Below are 24,936 nucleotides of genomic sequence, written 5' to 3'. Positions count from 1 at the left end.
AGTATTCTATTGTGTGTGTGAACACTTTACTTGCAGATTGATTACTTCAAGATTGATTACCTACAAGACCTTACATAAACATCACAATAAAAACACTGTGCATCAACATTAGCTATTTCAGTTTACCTGTAAAGAAAAATTTATTCACTAGATGATGTTAAAAAAAATAAACAGAGAAGTCTGTGAGCTATAATTCTCAGAATTTGTAAAGGGCTTGAAGGATACTCTTTAAGAAGGATGAGACAAGACATTTCTAATACATTCCAAAACTAAAGCAAGCTAGAAGGTGTAGCAATCTACACAGGCTTGAAACACAGTGCATGTTTGTACAGACCTCAACACACACAAGCTGAAACTGCTAAATTTCAAACTTGCCAGCATATGTTTCACAAGCCACCAAGTGCAACACGCCTGCAACTTTTTTGTGGCTTCTCATCACATCAGTCAAGTTGCATGATCTTTGGTGGTGTTTGGGAATCCCAGAAACCATCTGGAACCCCCTGCTTGGGATAACTCCCCATGTCTCAATTCTTGAGATCTAAGCTGCAAAGCTATCTCCAACTAAATGCTTTGGATCCAGGCTCACAAAGATTTCTTTAACCAAGCTTGAAATAAATTTCTGTAACTAAAGCCTCAGGAATGGATCTTATTCCCAGGGCAATGTTTCTTCCCTTTGTTCTTTCAGAATTTGAAAACAAACCACTGCCCTTCAGAGAGACTTGTTTTCCATAATAGTGCTTATGCAGACATCCTTCGTATCACAAACAGCTGTCAGACCCTTGGTCTCTGCTTCTAGGAGTGCTTTATATGGGTTTTATTTCTCAGTAGGCTTCATCAGTGATAAAGTTCAGAAAGTATAACTGTCAAGTGTTGTAACAGCTACCATACAGTTTAGAAGAAGCACAAGTGGGCCTAATTCAAGCCAGATATCCATTAGAACTTGCACTTATGTTTAGATGACATGAGAGAGAGGTTGTATCACCATATAGTGGCTCTAATGATAATAATGACCCTCGCCCACTACTGTGCATTCTTATCCCCTCTTTTTGCACTTCCATTAGCTCCTCTCATTGAAAACTCACCATGGCTTGCAGCCCCCAGTCCAGAGCTTCACCTTTCAGCTCAAATTGCAAGGACTGATGCTGGCTCCTTTGCATGCTTGAGTCCCATCCTCGGTACCAGCCAGGAATAGTAACCATCAAATGACGATACTGTCCTCTCTCCTAAGTGCCAAGAGACTCAACAGCATGTCTGTGTCCTGTGAATTCTGGTATGTGCTGCCTGCAATGTCCGTTTCTATATACTCCTGCCAACTGCATGACTTCATTCAACTGTGTGATATTCCAGACAACACAACACTAAAAATAATGCTGGCACCTACCTGAGCTGCCAGTGCCTTCCGATGCACTTCTCGATGTTTTTGGCTGACTCTGTTTGCTACTTGTTCGTACAGTGACCGAAGGAGGAACAGTGCTGCTGCTGTCTCCACGAATCGTCGAGAGATCCTGCATGCTAAAGCTCCTTAGTCTCTCAGACAGGGCCCCCTGTCCCTAGTTAAACAAGCAAGCAAATAACACACATAAAAGTTAGATCCAACAGTGTATTTTGAGCCTTTCTTCTCCTTTGCTCATTGAAATCCATCAGGACAATAAGAAGAGAAAAAATTGCCTGGTCCAGTAACCTAGAGAGGACAAAAATAAGTTAAAGACAATTTCCTGCTCTTTGCTCTTCCTTTTGTAGTGGTTCTATGCACAAAATCATTCAAACTTTTGATGGTGAACATCTGATTCTTCAATGAAGTCCTTTGAACTCAGAGCAGCCTTGGCCACATCTAAAGGAGCAGGATGTTGTATCTTTCTAGTAGGTACTCCACTGGGATCTGAACAAATAGGTGCTTGGCTTCAGAAACACAATTAAATGGTCTGTATCAAAATAACTGACTTTTAAAGTTAATAATCTACGATGATATTCACCCAGACATTCTCAGTCATAGAGAGAATTTCCAGAGCACAGAAATTTGAAATTTTAAAGTAACAAAAAGTTATTGTTAAATGCAAAGAAATATTCCAGTGCCTTTCCACGCAGTTTAAGGAAGAAATAAACTAACACAATATTTTTCTTTCTTTTTAGACTAGTTCTCAATCAAGCAACACATTCTTTGGTGAAAGGAATGTAGCTGTTCTTGGTATAGGATGTGCTGATTAAAAAATGCCTTTAATTAAAACTACATCCAGTCAAAAAGTTGACTATAAGTATACCTCCTTCTGAATTCTGTAACCCTCATACTACACCACTCACATAAAGTAAGAATGACAGAAAATACAATCAATACAGAACCTATCTATCCTTCTCTGCTGGCTACATTAAGTGACATTCAGAATATAAATAGCATAACTGATAAAAAGTACATCTAAATTTTAACATTTTGTTGAGGGAGGGAGGGTCTGAAAGAAACTTCATAGCATATATAGTCTTGAAAAAATATTGAAATAAATACACAGAGCCTGATTCTAAAATTATTTCTGCTAGTGTAAACCAGGAAAAAAAAAAAAAAATCAATGGATGCTTCGACTGAGGGGAAATCAGAAAGGTGGCAAACAACAGCAAATATTGTCCTGTTTAACAAAACAGATAAGGCACATGGTAGCGATTCACACACTATTTTCACTTAGACTTATATTTGTCAAAGTAGTACATAAGTAGAAGCATAGCCTGACCACTGCCAGAGGCCTCTAGGTTGGGGCTGGACCAGAATAGGTCACTGCTCCCTTCTGGGCAACAGACTTGAGTATTCTGGCCACAAAACCAGGGTGCAGGTGAGGGGCCACTGCAGAGTACACTCTGGTGCTGGCCTGGCACGGAGAAGGGACTCATCCTGACCACCTATGATCAGAGGCAAAGACCAAGAACCTTCTTCGCTGAAGCAGTTAGGCAACACTGCCTGTCCCCTAGTGCGCTGGCATTAATACACTGGGAAGGCAACATATTAATTTACCTACAAGTACTAATTTACCAACATCACTTTAGAAATTTCACATGCAGAGTAGTGGAAAATCAATGCCTCTAACCCATATAAATTCCTTAGCACCTTATTTTTAGGGACTGTGAGTAGACAAGGCATCATGTGCTTATAACTGCAGTCACTGACACCCTGTACTTTCTACATCAAGAAAACGGCTAGATCAGTAGTCTCCCAACTTTTTAGCCTGAAGCTTTTTGTACAAGAAAAAGGGGTTCAAACTTCCTTCTCAACTCCACAGCATATCAAATTAGCCACAGGTAGGCTATACATCCTGGACTGCAGCACTTTTCTGCAGCGGCAAGAAGCAAACAGCACATGATGATAACTTCTTCAGTGCTGTCCCAAAGCATCATCAGTAGAAATATGCATCAGCTAAGAAAAATAAATCTGAACTGTCCTTTGTGAGGCAGAGTCACCTGGTGGAGCTAGCCAGGAAGCTGCACTGGGATTTTTTTTTTTTTTCTTCATTTTACTGAACCTGTGGTTTCTTAAGATCTCTCTGTGTATGCTGTGTTTGGCAGCATTTGGCATTTAGCTTTTCTGCAGACAGCTACAGAGAAGTGTCCACACACCCACCACACTCTTCTTGCAGACTTATTTTGCTCTTTCCCACCAGCCTGTTCTATTTTGTGAAGTATTTTAAATGGATGGGGCTTTTTGCTGGTATACCAAGACACTTCATTTTGCTCATTTTGTATGCTTGGCAGTGGAGTCCCAAGAACTGATCTTTTGTTAAAATTTCACCTCTGCCATCTCACTCTCCAACCCGCCACAAGAGTTGATGCCTGAATTTTGGCTACTCCTGCCAGTGGCTGAACCACACTGGGATATGTTCTCACTCCAAGAGGCATCTCGTTATTCCTCGTAGGCCAGTCTAAGGTACGTTTACTCTTCAGTCTACGGCTGCAGCTGCCACTGGGCTGGGACACTGAAACTTCCTTGCACAGCTGGTTAGCTGGGTGTGATCTCAGCCGCCCAGAGCTCAGTGCAGTGCAGTTCTGGATGGGTTTTGTAGCTTGCACTGAATTCCTGCACAGCCGCCCTCTTCTCTGTAGCTGATTTAAAGCTTACACAAGACATCCTACTCTGCAGTCTGACTACAACAGGCAGATCCCTAGTGAGAGCAAGCTGAGTGCAATCAGACCACTGAATAATATTTTGCTGTTGCAGAATGCCTAGACCAGCAAAGCCAGAGTGTTGGCAGTTGATGAGCTGCTGTAACCTGAGTGCTGTAGTCCCACCAGCTCAAGTGTCAGCGCTGCTCAAGCTTTTAACCTCCTCCCAGCTGCTCTGCTCAGCCAACTAACCCAAATACCATTTCATTCCACGGTGTGATTTATGTATGTGGACATGAGTCAGATTAGAGACAAGATTCATCTGTCAGACCAACCTGGCAGGCAAGATGACACTAACACACCCTTTTGCATTGAAAATGAAGAAGATATGTTAATATTCTTGCATTGCAACTTGTGATATAGCAGCATATAATGATCAAAGGCCCCAAAGAGAGCTTTGAAACAAGGGCCTGATATGTGCCTGTCATCTGTGGGTCCGTTATATTAGAATATAATACACAACCACAGCCTTAAACACCCAGTCACGGCAGCTGTGCTAAACAACTCTGGCCTTCTCCAGAAAGAAAAATTTAAAATAGTTGTCTCGATTTTTGCTTTAATCTGAGTTTATAACAGCAAAGATAAAAGTTGCTCATCACACAGATAACAGCAAAATATTATTGTTACTACTGCTCCATGAAATAGTTTGTCCAAATCTCAGAAATGGCAGGAAGAGCAAAGGCTTAGGCAGAGTGAGGACACTGAACACACCTGAAAGCCTGCTGACTTCCCTTCCATTTCTTTTCTTTCAAATTTTTGCACCTTTGGTCTTTGTAGAGAGACGTGATTTAATTGCTCCTAGGGCACAACATAACACTCACAATTCTTTTCCAGTTATCACATTTCTACCTGACCCCAAATAGAAACATGGCAGAAATTACAGTTATGACAGAATCAGGATGGTTTCAGAGTAAAATGGAAAATGTTACCAACCTTAATTTCCCTGTCAGATAAGCAGCTGCTCTATATGAAAACACAAACATTTGAAAAGACAGCACTGTGAGGGTTTGCACTGCTGTAGTTATGCATTTTAGCAAGACTTTACTCAGCTGTAACTCTTATTATTCCACAATAAGATTTACCATTCATTAACAAAAAACAAGTTAATATCTTTATTTCACACCAGAAGAGATTTAGCACAGCACACATCTTGGGCTGTGTTTGGTTAAAACAATCATGTAGAAGATGAAGAGCAGCTGTTTGGGGGATTTCTGTTTACCATCTTGGATGTGATCATGCAGATGCTCTTCCAGCTGCTACAGACATGGGAGATGTCCCAGGAATTTGAGCACACTATGTGTCTGCACAGAGAGAAGATCCAGGTCCTGAAGCTATGTCTACGCTGCAAGCCAGAGACATGTTTGAAGCATGTCCACACAGATCTGGGCTGGTTTTATCCTAGAGAGCATGGCAGCAGTAATAGCATGACAGTAGCTGTGGTAACAGCCTTTCAGCGTCTCAACAGCAAAACAACGTGATGGTATTATACAGCCTTTTGAAAATGGGACTGGAAGGGCTGTGGGACTGTGGATGACACCACTTCTCTCTCTTTCCCCGCACTGAACAGCAACTGCCCTGTCAGGATGATTGTGCTGGCAGTGTGGGACTGGTATTTTGGGGCTTCAATCCCCGGAAAAGGACACAAGCACGAAGTAATGCTGGAAGACTGAGCCTTACTCTCTCTGGGCACAAGACTGCCTGCCTAGACTCAACTTCTACCTCATCCAGCTTCTCCTAGGACACAGACTGTCCCAGTAAACATGGCACTTCTGATCCAGTAGACAGTGATTTTGCTAGATGCTGAGATTTTGGTGGCAACAAGTGGGAGCAGGCATCTCTGTTCCCTGCTCACTATTGTACCTGCTCCCAAAGTCATCCGATCTTCTTGTCCCTAAGAAAGTTCACCCCACAGGTGAAGCTACAGCCCAAGCTGAAAGCAGAGCTCTTCAGGCTTCCTTTGCCTCTTCTTCTCCCAGGATCCACCAACCTCACTAGGTTCATACTTGGGACAGTTCTCATTACAGGGGCAGAGAAGGACCAGGCTGAGGCAGGGCTCAGTGTTACTGAATAGGACAAAAGACAAATACTAAAAAGGACACAGTAATACCATCCCCCAGCAACTGCTACCACTTGGTATCAACCTTATTTAGATTCATGACACTATCAATGCTACTAAGGCATCACCCATCAAGATATGGACATTTAAGCTGCAGAAGCTTATCTGTGATTCTAAGGGAAGTTAAAACTCCCATCTGTGTGGCATAGCAATTAATCTAAAAATAATTTATGTACATCTACCTGCTTTGGTCAAAACTACAGTTGTAGCATAGGCATACCTTACCCATATCTACCACATTCTCTCCTTATTTTTGCTTTAAGAATAGGACAAACCAGTATCAAAATATTGAACTTCCAAAGCCAGTCAACCTGCATAATACCTTCCTCTAAATGTTGCAGACATCATCATCTCCAGAAACAAACATTAACCTTTGTGGGCCCAGAGCACAAACACTGATGTAACCAATATGTGCTTGGAAGGATAAAAAATCTTGATCCTTTCCAAAACTCGAAGTCAGTATTGTGACAGGTACTGTAAAAGGCACTCCATCAGAAATAGCTGGAATTGTCTTAATTACTTTACCTCTTGATAATTAATCTCTGCATTCACATTTGAAGTAAAACTTTTTAGAGGGAGATGGATTTAGGAGTCTGGAAAAAATGGGTTTACATGCAATGGAATTATTCATTAGAAATATTCCACATAGGTAGGTAACTTTACATAGGCTCTAAGTAAATAAAATTAGGCACATATATAAACAGAGATTTTTAGATTAACAGTCTCACTAAATATGATCTAAATATAAGCAAATAACAGTGTCTAGTGTTTAGACTTTCAGTCTGACAATCTGAAAGAATTCTGTAGACATTATTTAGTCTTCAGAACACCTCTAATACCTACAAACTCCATTTTGCAGCTGTGGAAACTATAACACAGCATGGTAAAGTGACACAAATAGGGAACCAAAAAATGTCAAGTCATAAAAAGAAGCTTTTAATACAATCAGTGTTAATGCAGGATGGCACCTTCTGGCCTTTTGGATCTTAGGAGCAGTAGTTAATGGACAGGCAAGGGAACACTAAGTCACGCTCACCACACTTCCAGCACAATACTAAACCTGTTAATGTTCTCCCCTCTCTTTGCTGTAACTTTGGTTAGCAGTTCTCCTCCACGCTAGCAGACATGTCTGCATGCACATGTTACGGCCTCCATCCTGCAGATATTCACTACAAGGTGTAGTGCATGTTCCTAGGATGTCAGTTATTGCTATGGTGTCAGCAGGACTTCCCCAATCACACCTATTAGAAAATGCTCACAGAGATGCATCTTCACTTCTGAGACAAGTGTCAGCCTCACTAGCTCCACTGCAACCCCAAACATCCTAATGGAATCACAGCAGTGGGAGAGAAGCTCCTTTATCCACCAGCGAGAAAACAACAGCAAACACAGCAGCTTGGCCAATGCAGTAGCAATAACCTGAGTTAGATGGATTTTCCACACAGAGAGCTCCCTGCCTGGCTGCTGGAGTCTCTCTGATTGCCAGCAGAGGACTTGGAAGGCATTTTGCTGATGAGATCAAAGACAGGCTTTTAAAGCTCAGCACGCAGGATCTACCCACTGGAAGTGGAGCAGACAGCATCTGGCCTCAGACCAATCTCAGCTGAAAACAGTTCAAACTAGTCTAATGGGGAGGCAGACGTTAGTTAGGAGTTAGTATAAGCACTCAGCAGATTACCTGCCCTTTTTTCTGGTCCAAATACAAGTGTAAATGAAGTAGCTGAGAGACCTAGCAAGGGAAAAAAGAGAGCTATTGTGGCAACACATAAAAGCTTTGAGAATAAGGTCTATTTGAAGCATAAGTAATTGAGGCGAGACATGAGCATGACACTGGGCACCGATACGCAGGGACTCACATACACAGAAAAAGCAGGACACCCACCTGTGGGCTACACATTTGAACGTAGGTTCTCCCTTCCTCAGCTTTCCCAGAGAGATGGAGAAACCACTCCATAACCCCGGCTGACAGGGTGTTACCTAGCAAGCGTGTTTAAAGAGTAAAGCAAATCACAAACACAATGGGCTGTCACTCCACTTCTTGCGCTTGATCGATGCTTCCCGCTGGAGAAACCCCTATTGTCTGGCCACCTCTGTAATCCAGATTTAAGATCATTAAGAACAGAGTACTTTTATGACTACTTTAGGCACAGGATTAGGTGATGGACACATGGCAGTCTTTTTAGTCCTGGTGACAGACAGGTCTTCTGAGAAGTAGGGTGATGCTGGGGAATTACTCAGGGCAATGAGTGCAAGTTTGCATGCAGAGGCATATCACGCCTGGCTGCAGGCAGGCCTTGCTAAGACCAAACCCATCAGCTTTATGCTCCGAGCACAGGCCTGGGTAAAGAAGGAAATTGCTTCTGCTGCCATATGAATGAAAACAACTTAAAAGCAATATCCTGATGGCCAGGGCCTGCATGCCGTGCCCAGCCTGGAAGAGCTATCTAGTTTGGAGATGTCAGACAGTACTGAAGACTCAACGGGAAACCAGCTGACGTTGTTGATGGTGGAAACTTAATTTCAGCCACTCTTTTTGTTTGTGCCGTTCATTTCCTCTCCTGGGAACTGTTTGTTATTGTCTCTTCCAGCCTGGTCTCTCTGTATAAATCTGTTGTTTGGTTCTGATGTCCTGTGCATTCACTGGCTATTGTCTGCTTCTTGAGACACCAACAAAAGAGATAAACTGGAAACAGCTACCTGAATTGTAGCTCAAACAGTGCCACATTTTAATTGATTTCAGAGAAAAAGATTCTCAAAGACTTAAAAATGAAAGGTATGTCACACCATGACAGGAACAAGTTCGCAAAACACTGTGGTCAGTGGCACACTACCATATGTTTCAAGAAAACCATTTCTTGTTCATCTTTATTGGTATAACATAGCTCAGCCATGAGATCTTTGATTTTGGATCCCAAATGGAGATCCTTTAAAGGAAGCTACTTTCAAAAGCAGCATGCTCAACTCTTCTGAGATAATGCTAAAGGGTCTCCAAAGGTTTCTCAAACTGCATACTCTAAATCACCCCGACTTTTGCAGCTGTGGCCATTACAGATACAGTACTAACATTGGTCAGAACTGTCCTCTGATACGTTTGGCAAGCGAAGAAACACTTTCCCTCTGAGCAGTGGGATCTAATCATTACAAAGAGGCTTTATCCAGTCTCTTGAAGGGAAGGATGGTCCCCACCCCCTGCCTCCCTCTTTCCCAATTCAAGTAGATGTGCAGTTCTCCACTGTCATGCCACAAAAGGCAGCACTTCTCTCCTGTACAAGTTTTTGCTCCAAAATCCCACAGTGAATAGGTCTCAATTCTCATGGAAAATTAGGAATCTAAATATTGACTTCCAGGCAGTTGTACTGGCTATACCAGCCAGATAGTAGAAACTAATGAAAAAATGCTGTTAGACTAGAGAAGATAAAATGTAAATGACCACCAGCATTTCCTGGTAAAAAAAAAAAAAAAAACCAAAAAAACAACAGTGTCCTGGTTAAAAAAAAAAAACATCAAATACACTGGAAAACTTCCCAATAAATTTCTTGGGCTAAGGGACCCTAAACTAGCAGATCTGCAACTCCCCACATGGTAGTGAGCCCAACGGTGGAACTGGAAGTGACAGTGTTGGACCAGACAGGTGCTTGTGAGCTGAAGCAGTTTGGGAATTGCTGACACTGCACTCCTAGGCATTTAGGAGGTAGATGAGCATAATTAAATCCTCCCACCTTCATATGCATGCCTGGCCCTTTTAACCAATAAACCAGAGTGATTTCTAGCTCTGGCAGCACCGCAAGCCATATTTCTCCACGCATGAAAGGCTCCTGGACTGTTTCTCAGACTTATTAGGCACAAATGGGCTTTTCATCGACACCAGTCATGCATGCCTGCTCCCTCCACCTCATTTATCATCTCCTGCCAAGGCACTACACCCGCTGCCAGCAGCACGCTGTGCCCCACTCCCCTTCCTACAGGCAGGCTGCACCAAGGGGCACAAAACTGGCTCCAGCACCAGCCACCCTGCACAGCCCCTGTCCTACACACAGGAGGACAGAGGAAGGTACATTATCACAAACCTCTGGGTTACGATGATCTGTTGGCTGTGGGATGTTTTCTGCAGCTCTCCTTTGAAGAGCAGAGTTGAGGCTGCAGCTTGGGGATGGTTAGGTGGTTGGGAGCAAGGTTTGTCTTGGGGGTGGGGAAAGACACTGTCCTGTTTGGCAGAATTGGTTTGTTCAGGATGAGGAATAAGGATACATACAAACAGGATCTGGGAAACCCAAGAGCTTGAAGGACAGGGTTAGAGAGCTGGAAGAGAGCATGAAACCGGTGATAGGAGAGTTGTAGAGACAGAGGAGGCAACATCAGGTCTGAGTTGGGTCTTGGGAAAAGAAGCAGGGAGCAGAAGGGTTGGGGATTGGGAACAAGGCAAGGCAGGAGGTGGCAAGGAGGCTCAGGGTGACAGGCAGGGAATGAGAAAGCACTGGGAGCATGGTGACAGCAAGGGATCACACACAAGTTTGCTGGTGCTGCCTCCAAGCCACAGGTACCTCTTCTCACTGTAGCCACACACGTCCCAGCCACTTACGTTAGAAACCCGACTGGTGCCAATAAAAGCCCATTTATGCCAAAGACTCCATCTGACAGCTCCACTGCCTGGCTGAAGCCTTGCACCTGCCCCACTACCAGGGCTGGGGCAGTCTTGCTGCTGCTCCCCCTCCGCTGTGACCCAAAAGCAGGGTCCTTTTCTGCTTCTCCTCTCCTCCCTCGACGTGAGCTGGAAAGAAGGTGGCAGTCAGTGCTCTGGGCCCTTCGGGAGCAGGAATGGCTGAACTAGTTGGAACTAATTGAAAACACGGAAAGAGCAGCAGGATTTACTGTCCGGTCATCTAATCCTGCCACTTCGGACTGACCCACTTCAAAGTCACAGTGTGTGACAGAATCACCAAGCAATGAGGACAGGATTATAGAGCCCCAAATGAGATTATGTTCCTTGGTGGGGACACAAGCTGCTGGGGGCAGGGAAAAGATCTGTGTTGAGCACCTAGCAGGAGTAGTAAGACCAGATATCCAATGCTCTATCTGCTTAGAGAGCATCAAAAATAGACTCTCTGGAGAGAGAGAACACTCAAGCGAGTCGGCTGGGCAGACTCCGGGTGCTTGGGACACTGACAGCTCCTCAGTCCGTAAAATGAATTGGCACAGGTTTGTGCCAGTGTTAGCACAACTGTGGCTTCAAAACAAAACAGAGCAGGGGAAGGGAGCAGGAAAAAGGGTAAGGGAGACAAGACTGCACTTGGCTAACTAAAACTGTAGGCTATTTAAGATAGAAAGGGGAAAGGGCCAGGGGATCAGAGATAAGGAAAGCACAGCTTGCAGCATTTTAGCCTGTGGTAAATACATTAAGTAGCAGCCTGTCACATACAAACAGTAATCAGAGAGCTAGCTGCATTGTGCTGCACAGGGATAAAAAGGTGGGCCTTGCCCAAAGATTTTATCACCAGAGACAAAAGATCATCATGGTTCCTGTGGGAGCACAAGAAGATCAGTTACCATGTTCAGAGAGAGAGGAGAGGACAGGGCTATGCACAGTGGCAGACATGTCTCCAAGAACAGGAGCCTTCAGATTTAACTTAATTTACTGAAAACAGGTCTGTAAAGAGTACACTTTCAGCCCAACATTTCACTGTGTATTTGCCACCAGAAGATGCTGGCTTGCAAAGTCTGAGGGTCCATTTCTTAATACAAAAGCATCTTTTCCCACCCATTACTCCAAGTGAGGCAGGAAATAAGACAGATCCTCACATTCACTTGCTGGTAAAAGCCATGTTTTCCATGGGAGCTGCAGGAGCTCAGTGCTTCTCAATATATGGTCATCTCTATAGGTTCTGATTTTAACACAATCCATTAAAGGCTGAAACCCAATGACCCTGTTCAGGGCTCAGTTTCCCATCTACACTGATCACAGGCTAGTTGGATAGCCTTAAAATTTGGCATTGGGAAAGCCAAGATAAGCTTTAGAAATAGTATTCTCTTTCCTCCCTCCCTGGAAACTTCCCCCTAAGGACAGCGCAGCAGTCTTGTCTGGCATCTGTCAGCTCAAAATGTTTTCCAGATAATTAGTAATTTAAACTTCTTTCACGCAGGATAATCTAGCTCTGTTCTACCCCCTTTCTCAGTTGAGCAAGTAAGGGCATTGCCATACATTTAACAGCAGCTGAAAACCAGGGCAGCAGGAGCTGTTACCACCTGTACCTGCTTGTATCACTCCTCTCCTGGAAACAGCTCCCTTCACAGCAGCAGGGACAGCTAAATGGAGACACATCCACACCCGACCCATCACACCCTGAATACCTGAGGAAACCCAGCTCAGCACTTCAGTACTGCAACACATCAGGCTGTAAATCAGCCATTCAGCTCTTCCTGCCCAAAAGACAACGAAACCACTCTGAGAAGGGCAAGGCACAGAAGCTGCTTTAACCATCCCTGACTATTACACCATGAAGAGTGTAAATGTATTAAGGGTGTGGTTTCATGAGCAGCAGAACTAATCTGTCTGCTTCCCATGACCAGGAAGGGAAGATTTTTCTTTCCTTTCTTCTGACCATACTCTTCCCTTCTGTCTCTTCCCTTGTGCTGGCTCAGGCACTCATCAGATACATTGGTGAGCTTGAAAACAGTATTCCCCTTCTCCTTCTGGATTAACTTTCTGAGGCCCAAAGAGCTGGTGCACAGTAACCCACTGGGAGCAGGAGTGTTACTACATTTTGGAGGAGGAGAAATGTCAGATCAGCTCACCCTGTCTCTTGGATCTGCACCCTGAGGGACACAGAAGCAAGTGACTTGCTGGAGGCCACACGCTGAAACGGTGAAGGAAGTCAGGAGTCCTACTTTTCCTCACATATTCAGAGTAATTTAAATGTCAAGGCTGAAGCAAAGACATGAACAGTCCTTACCTTGGTTACAAAAATCAGTCAATTAATCGATCAATCCGGTAACAACCTCTCTACCTTATGAACAGATCACTTTCCACCTCCCCAAAGTACTGTGCAGGAAAGACCCTTCTGGTCCATCTGCAGGTTGCAATATCTTAACTGTTTTCTCTCAAGTTAGGCTGGCAGATGTGCCATACAATAATAGGCACAGACTTGCTTTCTTCCAGCACTGAATGGGGAGCTTCATTAACTCACGCTAAACAATGACTTTGTTGTATCCTGGAGACTCTTCTTCCTTCTATCCAGCTTCCCATTGCCACTGGAGCACATTTCAAGGCAGTGAGATTAAGAAAGACACCAGAAAAGCAGAACAGTGGGAAAAGAAACCGTGATGCTGACTGTTCATTCAGGTCAAAGAGCTGATGAAGACACTGTTGCAGCCCTGAGATGAACAGGTTGGCACTGTGGGTCACAGCTACTGTTGAGCTTATCATATTCAGGAGTTATCCAAACAGAAGCCAGAGTTCCTTCAGGATTCACACATAGTTTCTCACTCTGTCCTAAAAACAGCCCTAGAACAGAAAGTCTGCAGCACCTTGTAGGAAGGGGCTCAGAGCAAAGGTAGTGCTGCAAAACAGGCATTCCCAGAGCCTATTTATGTCCATGGTGTGACTTTTTCAGGCTTACATAGCAGCAGCAAAAGTGTTAAATGTCATAGAGGCATCACACAAATGTTGTTCATTGGGCATGTTGTACACAGCTTTGCCTTAGCTCCGTGTTTATCCCAGTTTTCAGTCCAGGTTTGGATTAGCTAGCAGTTTCTGGGTTAGCAGAGCGCCCCCACGAAAGAGCAACAGTTCAGGAGAAGAACTGCACCAGGACTGAGAGCCACGGACCACACAATGCTTGGCAGGGAAAAGGGAGGCAATTTTTGGTTTTAATTTGGAACAGGAAATAGCTTTTGCACATCCTTGTGATCCTGCATGTCCATAGCACGCCCCAGAGGCTCCCTACTTCTATAATACCTTGCATTCAACGCGCTTCACAGGCTTAATGGTATCTGGCCTCCTAAGGATGTATTATGTATTTTTACAGAAGGTAAGGCCAAGACATACTAAAATGACATGCCTACAGTCTTATGAAAAGTATCTGACAGAGAAAAATCATTTCCTTCAACTCCCATTCACAAGTTTTTCCCAATACCACTACACACCTTGCCCATATGGTTCTACTGTCCTTTTGCAAGAGGCGTTGTATCTGACTGCATGAAAACCGTATCTTTTATAAAGTCTTGTCCCCAAAATACAAGGGTATAGTCACTGTGTGTATCTACCCTAAACCATGATAATCCATGGCCAGAGAGCGGGACCACAAAACGCAGTTATCGGGTCACTACAGCAGTTATGCAAGCAAAGAAACAGAGATAACAGCTATTTTCTGGTTCCGGCTCCATGCCAGGAACAGGGTACAGGATACACTTCCTCAGATGAGACCACTCATACAGTATCTACTTGTTCTCCAAAAGAAACTAATACCACTTCCCATTCACTCTTACATAAACATGGCTCCAGAGAATTACACACCAGATATGTTATGTGTAAGCCTTGCAGACAACCTTTCAGCCTTCAAGAACTTCAGATCTTTCTGTCAGTACCCAAATTATAGGTCACTAGATTCTCCAAACTTCTCAACAATTCAGCACAATTGACAAACTGGGCTGCAGATGGGCTTTTCCTTCACTGCAGAAGGTGCTGACCAGAAAAAAAAAAAAAAAGTATTTCTCTGCCAGGTAGTTAACTGTGTTCACCTAAAATCAGCATCTTTCATGGAAGCATGCTCATGTTTTGACAGTGAAAATGAAGAGCACAGGCTGTGATGAACAAAACTGCTAAAGCTGTCACCTGGGTACTGAAGGAAAATATAAAGTTCAACAGAGGCCTGAGGCAGACTTTACTCTTAATCCTTCATTTTCAACCACCTACAGGTTTACTAGGCACCACACTTACTGTCTTCATCCCAAGAGGCACCTGTGTGGCTGGTGAATGGGAAATTGGGAGGCATGATCAAAATCAGTGAGAGAATCCCTGTCCTCACCCTATCTCCCCCTCCACACTGTGGCTGCTGGTGGTGATGGATGCAGATGAGATGCTAATGAGTCACCATCCTGACCCGCACCTTTACCTTTGAAGCCGCCATGACGGCTGCCGTGGCTGCGACGTTCAGCCCCCGCTTCCCAAAGTGCACAAGGGCATCGTAGCTCCGGTCTTTTGCCTGGACGAGGCAGTCATCGATCTCCTGTCACAGCAGACAACAAAACAAACAAAAAAAAAAGCACAAGAAAGACAAGTTCAGAGTGCTCCTAACCTCAAACTCTTGACAGGGCCAGGTCATCTTTTATGGAGGCAGACATCCTCCATTTCCTCCACCTTGGCTGGAGAGAAGTTCACAGCCAACGTTTGCAAAGAGAAAGGGTTTGCAGGGGAGCAGTAACTTCCACTGCAGGCTTTGGAAACTCTTTTAAAAATTTTGCAAATGGAAGATTTGGACCCAAAGTTGGGATACACATGCACAGTACAACCACCACCAATAGTTCCTGGAAGGAAGACAGACCCATCCACGTGGGCAGGATGGACCAGGGTGTGTCAGGAGCCATTTGCAGTCTATGGACTCTAAAGACCCACTGGATTGCCTCATAGTTAAAAGGAACAATGACACTGGGCAGCTGCAGCTGTACTGCCCTGGGTCTAGGACTGGCGGTCTCAGAAGTATCTGAGATATCTCTGCACATCACTGCAGTGTCTGGCTTCAATGTGCCCATGGAACTGTTTGGTCCAGAGCTTCTGGACTTCAATGCTGCTCAAAATACAGTGAAATGGTTGTGAAAGTTCCTGCCCTCACCCTCCCTTCCTCCAGATATGGATCTGGATGATAATGGATGACCATGACTTTTAGTATTCAGCTACTGGATGTGCTAGGTTAGTAGGGACTGGAGGCTGCAAGAAGTTGCTGGCTGTTCAGTGATTCCCTCCTTATTCCTAGTAGATAAGAGGTGGCAACTGAAAAGGCACAAGCACTACATGTGAGAAGCCTAAGTAGAAGTTCCTGGGAAGCAGAGAGACAGCAGACTGATCCCCACTGTCCTTCTTGGACAGGATTGAGGTACAACTATTCATGCACTGCCTCTGGTTAAACAGAGATCTTTCACTTCCATAGTTTTCCGTGTGGGAAAGAGTTATTCACTTCTTAGCAGTCTGCATGTCAATATGTGACTGATCGCTCTTCTTGGCCCATGTATCCACGTGAGCCCAATGGATCTGCCTGACAACGTCCCATTCACAGCCACAGGAATCTCCTAGGCAGGCAAATGATCCAAGCTGTAATGTGTGTCCCTCCCAAATTAGCATCATGAATTTGAGCAAGACATTTCTCAATCCAGGACCTCAACATGCTATGCCCCTTACTTTAGCACGCCATATGTCTCTCAGCCAGGCAAGTGCTTGCTAAGCCCCTTTCAGACAAGCTTGGCTATTTGTCTCATTGCTGCACAATGTTTTAGGCAGAGCTAGGAACAAAGTTCAGGAGCCCGGGCTGCCAGACCTTGTTTCTCTATCCGTTATATCCAGCCACAACATAGCACTCTAGCTATATTAAGCCAGTATGTGCAAAGCAGCTCAGGAGGTATTTCTGTCCCCCTCCCTCCCAACTTTCTCAAGTGCCCAAACATGAGTTAATATGTGTGAGCACTCTGAACAGATGTCAGTATTTAAAAACACAACAACCACGAACTAAAACACCAACCAAAAGGAGATGATCAAATGATAGAGAATCAGCAACTCCCAGTCCTTCAATGAAAATGAGTGATACGAAGACTGGAGTAAACACACTGTAGATCTGCTCCACCCAGAGAGGACCCAGGCACCTGTGATTACCTTTTCTTTTGAAGACAGTGTTGGATGAACAAATTTCCTGTACAGGAGGCTGGAGCCTTTTGTGTACGGAGACAGCAGCCAAGCTACAAAAGCTATTTTGAGTTCATAGTAGAATGGAAACCTAGAAGAAAGAGAGCTGTTAATGTCTGCTCCCAATTTAACCACTGCCCTTAATTAGAGATGCTCAGCACAGGAAGGGACTGGCCATCCTAGCTTAGGGCAGCTTTCCCTTACCAAAGAACCCAAAGACCTAAACACATTCACTCACCTTTGCACACATCTCAACTAGACATGTGGGTAAATCTTTACTCAGGTATCAGGGCCATTATTTAATGCTCTGGAAGATGCTCTGCTGTGTGGCAAGAGGAGCTTTCTCCACGCAGAGAGCACAGATGCTGCCTTCATAGCATCCCCACTCATTACAAGGGAGCAAAGAACAAACCAGCAAATGAGTATTTAGTTAATATATTTATGCACCTTTCATCTCTCTGCCTTTCTGCTTTTAAGATAACACTTAACTAACTGAAACTGAAACACAATAACCTTCGTTGTCCAAGTAACATGGAACATAAAGGTGCAAGATCCACACTGCGGCTTTCAGGTAGCACTGCAAAATATGCAGGACACTAACAGCAGAACATGCTTTAGCTGTAACAAGAAGCCAGGGACTTCTTGAGATTTTCCGTCCTCCTTTTCTGGAGGACAAACCCCAGAGCTCAAAGCTGGCCAGCTAGCAGCATCCTCATATGGCAGACATGTTTCCAGCAGTGTGATGAACCGATGCTACCCTTTGAGTCAGGGACAAGCGAGAGCAGCCCAGAGGCTCTGTGATGGCTGTGCACCAGCTGGACCAGACAGCATCCAGGTCCGACCTGATGGACCTCTGCAATGCTCTACTCCGAGCATGGATTTGCCAGGTTGGTCTTCCACCTTGCTGAGAATCGATCCATCATACTCGATTTCACAGGCTGGACAAGCCCTCTGTCATTCCTCCCAAGAGACTCACATAATACATCCTCCAAAAAAACAAAGTTCCAGATGAACTCAGTGGAGGTAGATCTGCATGCAAATTAGTTAGACAATAACGTCTTTTATCTCCATTTCAACAGAGCTGACATGTTGCCAAGTAGCCTGATTCCCTTTGTTTGGAGAACTCACTAGAGGCACGCAGTACTACGCAGGAACAGGCTTTAGGTGAAGCCTATGTACTACAGTTAAATTTTAATCTTGAAGTCTACTGATCTCACTGGTTTCCACTAGAAAGGCTTTACTAAAAAGGGCAACCAAGCAACAAACATTTCCAGACTTGAGCATCCAAATTTAATCTGATAACGGGGCATTTATCTGCTCTCCTTCTGACAGAGGTCACCAGGAATCCTTTCACTGGATCAGTATGGATGGACTGTCACTATTCTCCATCAAACTGTAAACCCAGCCTGGTAAAACATCCCAGGAACAACCAGCCACACAGCAACCTACAAAGAAAGTCCTGTGCTGTAGGGCTGTTTCTGCCTGATCCCTAGTGTGTATTTACTGTAGGACACAGCTAGGTATGTCTAGAACTATGCCTGCAGCTAAAGCGACCGGCGTTTACATGATCTCTGCAAGCAGCCAACTCGGCGATCAGCTGTGCCTCTCTCTGACAGGCAGGGGACTGAGACTCCTGTTATGATTTCTCACTAATGAGATATCACTGAGCAGCTCCATCCTCTTTCTTGCTTCTCCTACAACAGCACTGAGAAAGGAAGCATGGTTCCTCCAGACAAAACATCTCTATCCACCTGAAGCTGCTAACCCCACCTTCAGGAGGAAGTGCACCCTTGCATCCCTTTCTTCCTCCTTGTAAAAATTTCCATTTTCTTTCCATCTCATGCCAAAGACCCTCTCCCATCTGGTGCTCACCAGCAAAGAAAGATATCCGTGAAGGTCTCTGCTGTTGTGAAGAGTGCGAATATGATCCAGTACATCATCCATTTGACCTGGTAAACAAAAACAGTAGCTGGGTCATTTTCCCCTAAGGGTCTTGAACTATCTCATACAGGCATAAATGCACAGAATAGCTCTCACAGAAAAAAAAGGTTCTTTTTTTCCCCTGCTGTGGACTTAACGATTACTAGAAGATGTCAGAACTTCCCCCACCTCAGCACATAACAGACATCAGTTTTCCACACAAGCCCCTGGAAAGGAAGACCGTGGCCTTCAGGATTGGTCTCATGAAAAGAACAGCCTGACTCTGTCCTGCAGAGGAAGCTCCACTGGCCAGCGAAGGACCAGAGCCTTATCACACAGGGTATTAAAAATCTCACTTGGCTCATCTTAATAGCAAAGGTTTATGCTCGGGTGTTGGCCAAATTGCAATCAAGACAAAAAGTAATGACTTACATAATATCTACAGACAGGGGAAACTAGCCAGGAAGAGATAAAGAGGTAGAGCTGCCCATCCCAGGATCCAGGGCTCACAAGCACAATCACCTCACCGCAACTTATTGAATTAGCATGCATCAGTTGAGTGACGGTGCCTCCTCACATCCCCACCCTGAGCCCATTGCAGTGACAAGGGCAAGTCTTTTAGCTTAAGCCTCTTACCTAGGGCTTAGGTGAGGGCATTTTACCTCATACTGGTAGTGAAAGCGTGTGCTGTGCTGTCGCTGTGTTAAACTGTGGCAACTCCACTGTGGGGTGGACTGCTTGGTGGGTGATTTATGGACAGTCTCCTTCATGGTGATAGTGACAGACACAGCAGGAGCCTTTGGGGACAATGACTTGGCCAGGGAAACTGTAGTATCTCAAGTAATTCAGGAATCTGGGAATTTTTGTTGAGTGAGCACTAAATGGCATTTAAAAGCACAGGTTTTCTTGGGCTGGAAAGGAACAATGTATTTGTCACACACCATTGGGACTACCGTGATTTTTACCAAGTGACATGGTGCTCCTCTTCTGCAGCACTGTCACCACAGATGATGCAAGAAATAATTTCCAAGTACTGGAGATGAGAAATAAAACTTTTCTTCCTCCTCAATATTTTTTTTCCCTTGTAAAATTGTAAAACAGTTTCAAGAATCTGTCTCTCCAAAGGAAAACAGACAGTAATATAAAAGTTGTTAATTTAACTGAAAATTGTTCTCTAATTAGTTATATTTGAAAATGGAGATCCCTAAGACACTTTGCCAGAATGTTAGAAAGCTTAAGGGAGTAAAATCCATGAATTAGAGAATTGGACCATGTTACCTAAGGTTGGGATAACTGCAAGAGAATAAGGGAAGGCTGGGAAGAAGGCAGTACAAGAGGGATTATCTACACCAGGTAGGTGCTGCTCTGGGGAAGGGAGGATGGAGGCTGCAGTAAATCTGGATCTCACCAGCTCTGAAGTGGCTTGTTCCATTTTTTCCCTGATGCAGTGGGGACAGTACCTGCAGTCTCTCTCCATCTCCCTGCAGGTACTGAAATGATTCCCTGAGCACCTGTCACCCAGCTATATAACTGCTCCCCTGGGATCTATATATATATTTACATGTATATTTATATTTAGTGTTACAGCAGTGGAATGGCACTGCCAAATGCCTGAGAGCATTGTCTTCCCTGGGCAGCTTCTGCCAGACTTTTTACATAACTGCAACTCCCTCAAAGCCTCACTGCCAGCACGGTTGTCAGTTAAGACATTAAGGCCAGCAAAAATTTTAAACACAAACCAAGACCTGGTGTGGATGGGCTTGGATCAATCTAGAACACCAATTATCAAAATGACTATTAACAAGCAAAATAAAAATAAACTACAGGGATATAAAATTTGACCAGTGCCTGAAGGATTGGTACTGTGTCAGTCTAAATTTTTTTTTTTTTTTTTTTTTTTTAAATCAGACCCCTAATGGGCACATTTGCTACAACTGGTGTGTCAAAATGAAAAACAATTGTAAGTGCAGACCAGGTCTTAGCTGTTAGCACATTTCGGTCATGACCCCAAGTGTCAGATGCAAGTTCTTATGCAACTGAATTTTCAACAGGAATTGGACCCTTCAACAAAAAATTTTCCAGAAAAGGACGATGGAAATGTTAAGTATCAGTTGCAGACACTGCTTGGGGATGCTAGGGCACATCTTCAGCATTTCCAAGCGAAAGGTGTTACAAACCTTCAGAAGCACAGCTGTGCAAGGGCTTCAGGAACATTTCGCCTCAAGTATCTGCTGCATTCTGTAACACTTGTGATTCTCAAAATATCCAAAACCATTATCTGAAGGAGGGGACTGATTGAAAGGAAAAATCTCAGCAGCCACAGTGAGTCCCAGTTTGAACTTGCACTAAGGACTTAATGGGATAGCCATCTATGCTGCTACCCAGAGGAAAAAATGGAATCTTGAGAGGATTGAAGAGTCAAGATCTGGAGGCTGAGCTGGATTCAGTGAAGTTAACAGAGCTCAGGTTGCAAAGGGCACTACAAATCCTACAGGACCTCAACAGCATCCAAGTGGTTTTGATTCTCCCACGTTTCATTTTCCCCGAAGGCCCCATATGCGTTTAGAAACTGGGGCCCAGGGAAGATTTTTCAGCAAAAGGACAAGACAGCACATCCAGTTGCCAGACCTGCCTGTAAATAGGTCGCTCCACAAGGAAGGATGTTTCTATCTGAGGATTCAGTCATACGGGCTTTGAGTTCCCTCCTCTGATCCTTGTTTTGAATGAGCAGCTACAGCTTCAAGGCTTTTTGAAAAGGCTTTGATTTATGCTGCTCTTCAGAAACAAAGAAAGGCACACAAAGCTCTGGATGCCAAACACCTTTTAAGCCAACCATATATAGCTCGCACCACCGGAGAAATAGCATACATTTGTCAAAGAGCACATCAACTCTGCAGAGGAGCCAGAAGCACAAACCCAAGTCTCCTTATTTGAGACTTGTGCCTAGCAATCAGACAGTCCACCTTCAGGCCAGTCTTGCACTGGTTTACAAGCTTTTCCAGAATACAGGCAACACCTTTAAAATGTGGTGAGGAACAATCTCAGAAAACAAAAGCCTTCAGCACAGTCACAAACGTCATTACTCACATATTCTTTGATGTCCTTTGATTTCACGGCTTTGTAAGAATAATACGCAGGGTAAAGAGTGCCAAATATAAGCCTGGAAAAAAACCAAACAAACAACAAATGGATTAAATTGATTTCCTGTCACAGAGAAAGATTTCCCTCCCATCATCCTGTCTGTTAAATGTGTTTCTTGCACCAGTAAAAAGTGTTAGGATATGATTTAAGCTGGAGTGCACTAAGTACAGTGCAGGAGTGATTTTGCATCACTAAATTCAGAGAAACTATTGCCAGTGACACGAATGAAGAGCAGAGATCCAGGCTGACTTTCTTTTTGCGATGGTTTCCATAGCTGCACATTATGAGTTACGCAGAAAACAAAACAAACAGAACAGGCCACCACACTTTTAAAAGGAAATTAGAAGTCTAATTTCAAATAATCTACTGTGTCACCAGGAATATAGCAGTATGGCTTTCAGGGGCAGGACTTAATAAGAATCATTTGTCTAAAATCCCGTCCACCTCTATTCAATACTGTGAAAAGCTGGCAGAGGATAAAGCAGCATCTGAGTTTTACTGGCGCAAGGGTTTGAATTCTGGAGCCTCATCTTACATTGAACCTGCTAAAGGGAAGAGCCCTGCACTGTTTTGTAAAGTCCATTTGGGCTTATCAAAGGAGGAGGAATTTGCCCACCAAGATATGCCAAGAAGATCAGGCTTAAAAGACCCCAGTTCTACTCTTCTTTCAGACAGTTTCCTTGCATTTTCAAGTCTGAAAGTGATACTGTCAGCTTCAAGATTTCAGGTAAGAAAGAAATAAAGATCTGTAAGTTAAAAATAGCACGACTGAGAAAAAAACGTTGTTTTTTATATTAAATCCTCTCTGCATCACTGCCTAGATGCTTATTCACTTTGATTATTCTGGACATATGCATAAGCTTGTCAAAACCACTTTTCCCTGCCCAGTTTTCAGTCAGTTTTATTCAATGCAGCAGGATGATGCTGCAAAGTCAGAATTTAATAGATTGCAGAGGAATGTTTATTGCCTTGCAACTACACCTCTTTCCACTGGAGCTTTTGCCTTAAATTCACACAGCTGTTTCCGCTGCTCTTGGGAATGGAAATGATCAATGTTTCAATCCCTAATTGTGGAGCCACATGGACCCACAGTTGTTTTTACCATCCTGCCAGCAGCGATTGTGCGCCATGGGACTCATAATTACAGTTGAGCCCATTATGCGCATAAAACATTAAAAATTAACACTCTGGGATATGGTGTAGCATTTTACTTCCCGTAGCTCAAGAAGGTATTTGTGAAAGAATGGGGTGAGCCAGCACACATCTTGATTTCCAAAGCAGTGACTGAAGACAATTTGCCAGCTATTCATCACGCTTACTGTAGCATAGCTTAGCAAAACCTGAAGCACAATGCAGACTTCAGAAAAGCAGCCACTGAGTGAGGAGATTCAGTATTATACAGAGGCTCCCCACTGGCTTCAAAAAGCTTTGCAAGAACCAGTCAGCTCTGAACCTCTTTCACCTATAGGGGCTGTGCTATATGCAAGCTTTAGATACAAATGTTCAGATTCTGGAAACAAAATGCATATTTGACCCTTGCAGTATCTTAGCAAACAGCAACACCCGTTAAGGCAAGGAAGAACACACAGACAATAGCTTGATCCTGTTCTCACTGAAGCTAATAACAAATATTCCCTCTGAATACAATGATAGCAGGACCTAATCCAAACAAGTTTGAGCTCACAAAAGGAAGAAAGCTCCACAATATTCAGAAACTAACAGCCGAGCACAGGAATAACATTTTTGGCTCTGCTTATAAAACGTACCACATTTCTGTCCTTCCTTCTTGGCCCAGGCTGGCTGCTATCTCACGCTTTTATTTCCTGCAAATAATCACTGAATGATTGATATTTGTTTCCTCAGTTTGTGCTGATAACAGAAAGCAACTGAATCTTGAAGAAGTTTACAGAATCAGTGGAAAATAATTAGTTGCAGACAATAAACACTTGGAAAAAAATCCTGTGAGGGAAGGAAACCCTGTAATGCTTTTGCATGTGCAGAGCAAGAGACAGTTAATAAGGTGATGTGCTCTCCCTAAATTGGAGACTGAGAGTTTCACTGATTTGTTTTGTAGCATATTGTGTGCATATATGGACATTTATTACTGCTATGGTTTACCCGACCAAAAACTGTTTTAAGGAATGTTGGCTCCTAGTCTTGTCATTGCTGTAGCTTACTATGTGGCTTGGAGTTACTTATCTCCCATTTGTAGGGTGGACCCAGAGGTTAAAAGACACCCAGGCATTTCTGTAAAGCTTATTCAGGGTCTTGGAAACAAATACCTGCACATGGGCATATTCCAGTCATCACTGGGCTCTGGATCAGGCTTGAATACAATTGATGTAATTCAAACATACATGTCAATCTCTTCCCTCAGTCCTTCTCCCCTGCTGAAGACAATACTTCCCTCTTCCCTATCATCCAAGCTTCCTGTGTAATTAAAGTTATTGTTGGTTCCTGTCTTCCTTCATCCCCATGCTCAGACTGTCACCAAATCCCTCCTCCTGCACACTATACACAAAAGCAAGGCTGATTCTTTGTCCCTCTGCCCAAGCCAGTAAGTCGTTCCTTGCCCAAGCCTCTTTTCCAGTCTCCTGTGCTTTACTGATCTCTACCCTGCCTGGATGCAATAGTGTTTAAACCTCTTCCCCCTGCCTTTCACACACACATGCACACAGAGGCTACCAAGCTGAACTAATATTCTTCCATTTGCCTTCCAGTACCTGAAAAATGTTGC

General features: G+C 43.9%; 1 protein-coding gene across 4 annotated transcripts in view; it reads right to left on the bottom strand.

The window, feature by feature from the left end:
* Positions 1–24,936, bottom strand: part of REEP1 (receptor accessory protein 1) — a 71,637-nt gene that overhangs the window by 21,393 nt on the left and 25,308 nt on the right. For 3 of the 4 annotated variants that reach the window (XM_074904323.1, XM_074904325.1, XM_074904326.1), the window contains exons 2-6: positions 22,146–22,218; positions 19,011–19,087; positions 17,109–17,229; positions 15,355–15,474; positions 1,382–1,550 (exon numbers count right to left, since the gene is read on the bottom strand). In XM_074904323.1, coding sequence (XP_074760424.1) covers positions 1,382–1,550; positions 15,355–15,474; positions 17,109–17,229; positions 19,011–19,087; positions 22,146–22,218 — 560 coding nt within the window. The remainder of the gene's footprint in view (positions 1–1,381; positions 1,551–15,354; positions 15,475–17,108; positions 17,230–19,010; positions 19,088–22,145; positions 22,219–24,936) is intronic. The other variant, XM_074904324.1, reaches the window with a different exon arrangement.

Source organism: Athene noctua, chromosome 4 (assembly GCF_965140245.1).
Source record: "Athene noctua chromosome 4, bAthNoc1.hap1.1, whole genome shotgun sequence".
Classification (NCBI taxonomy): Eukaryota; Metazoa; Chordata; class Aves; order Strigiformes; family Strigidae; genus Athene; species Athene noctua.
The sequence above is the reverse complement of the archived record's forward strand: the minus strand, read 5'-3'. Positions and strand labels throughout refer to the sequence as shown.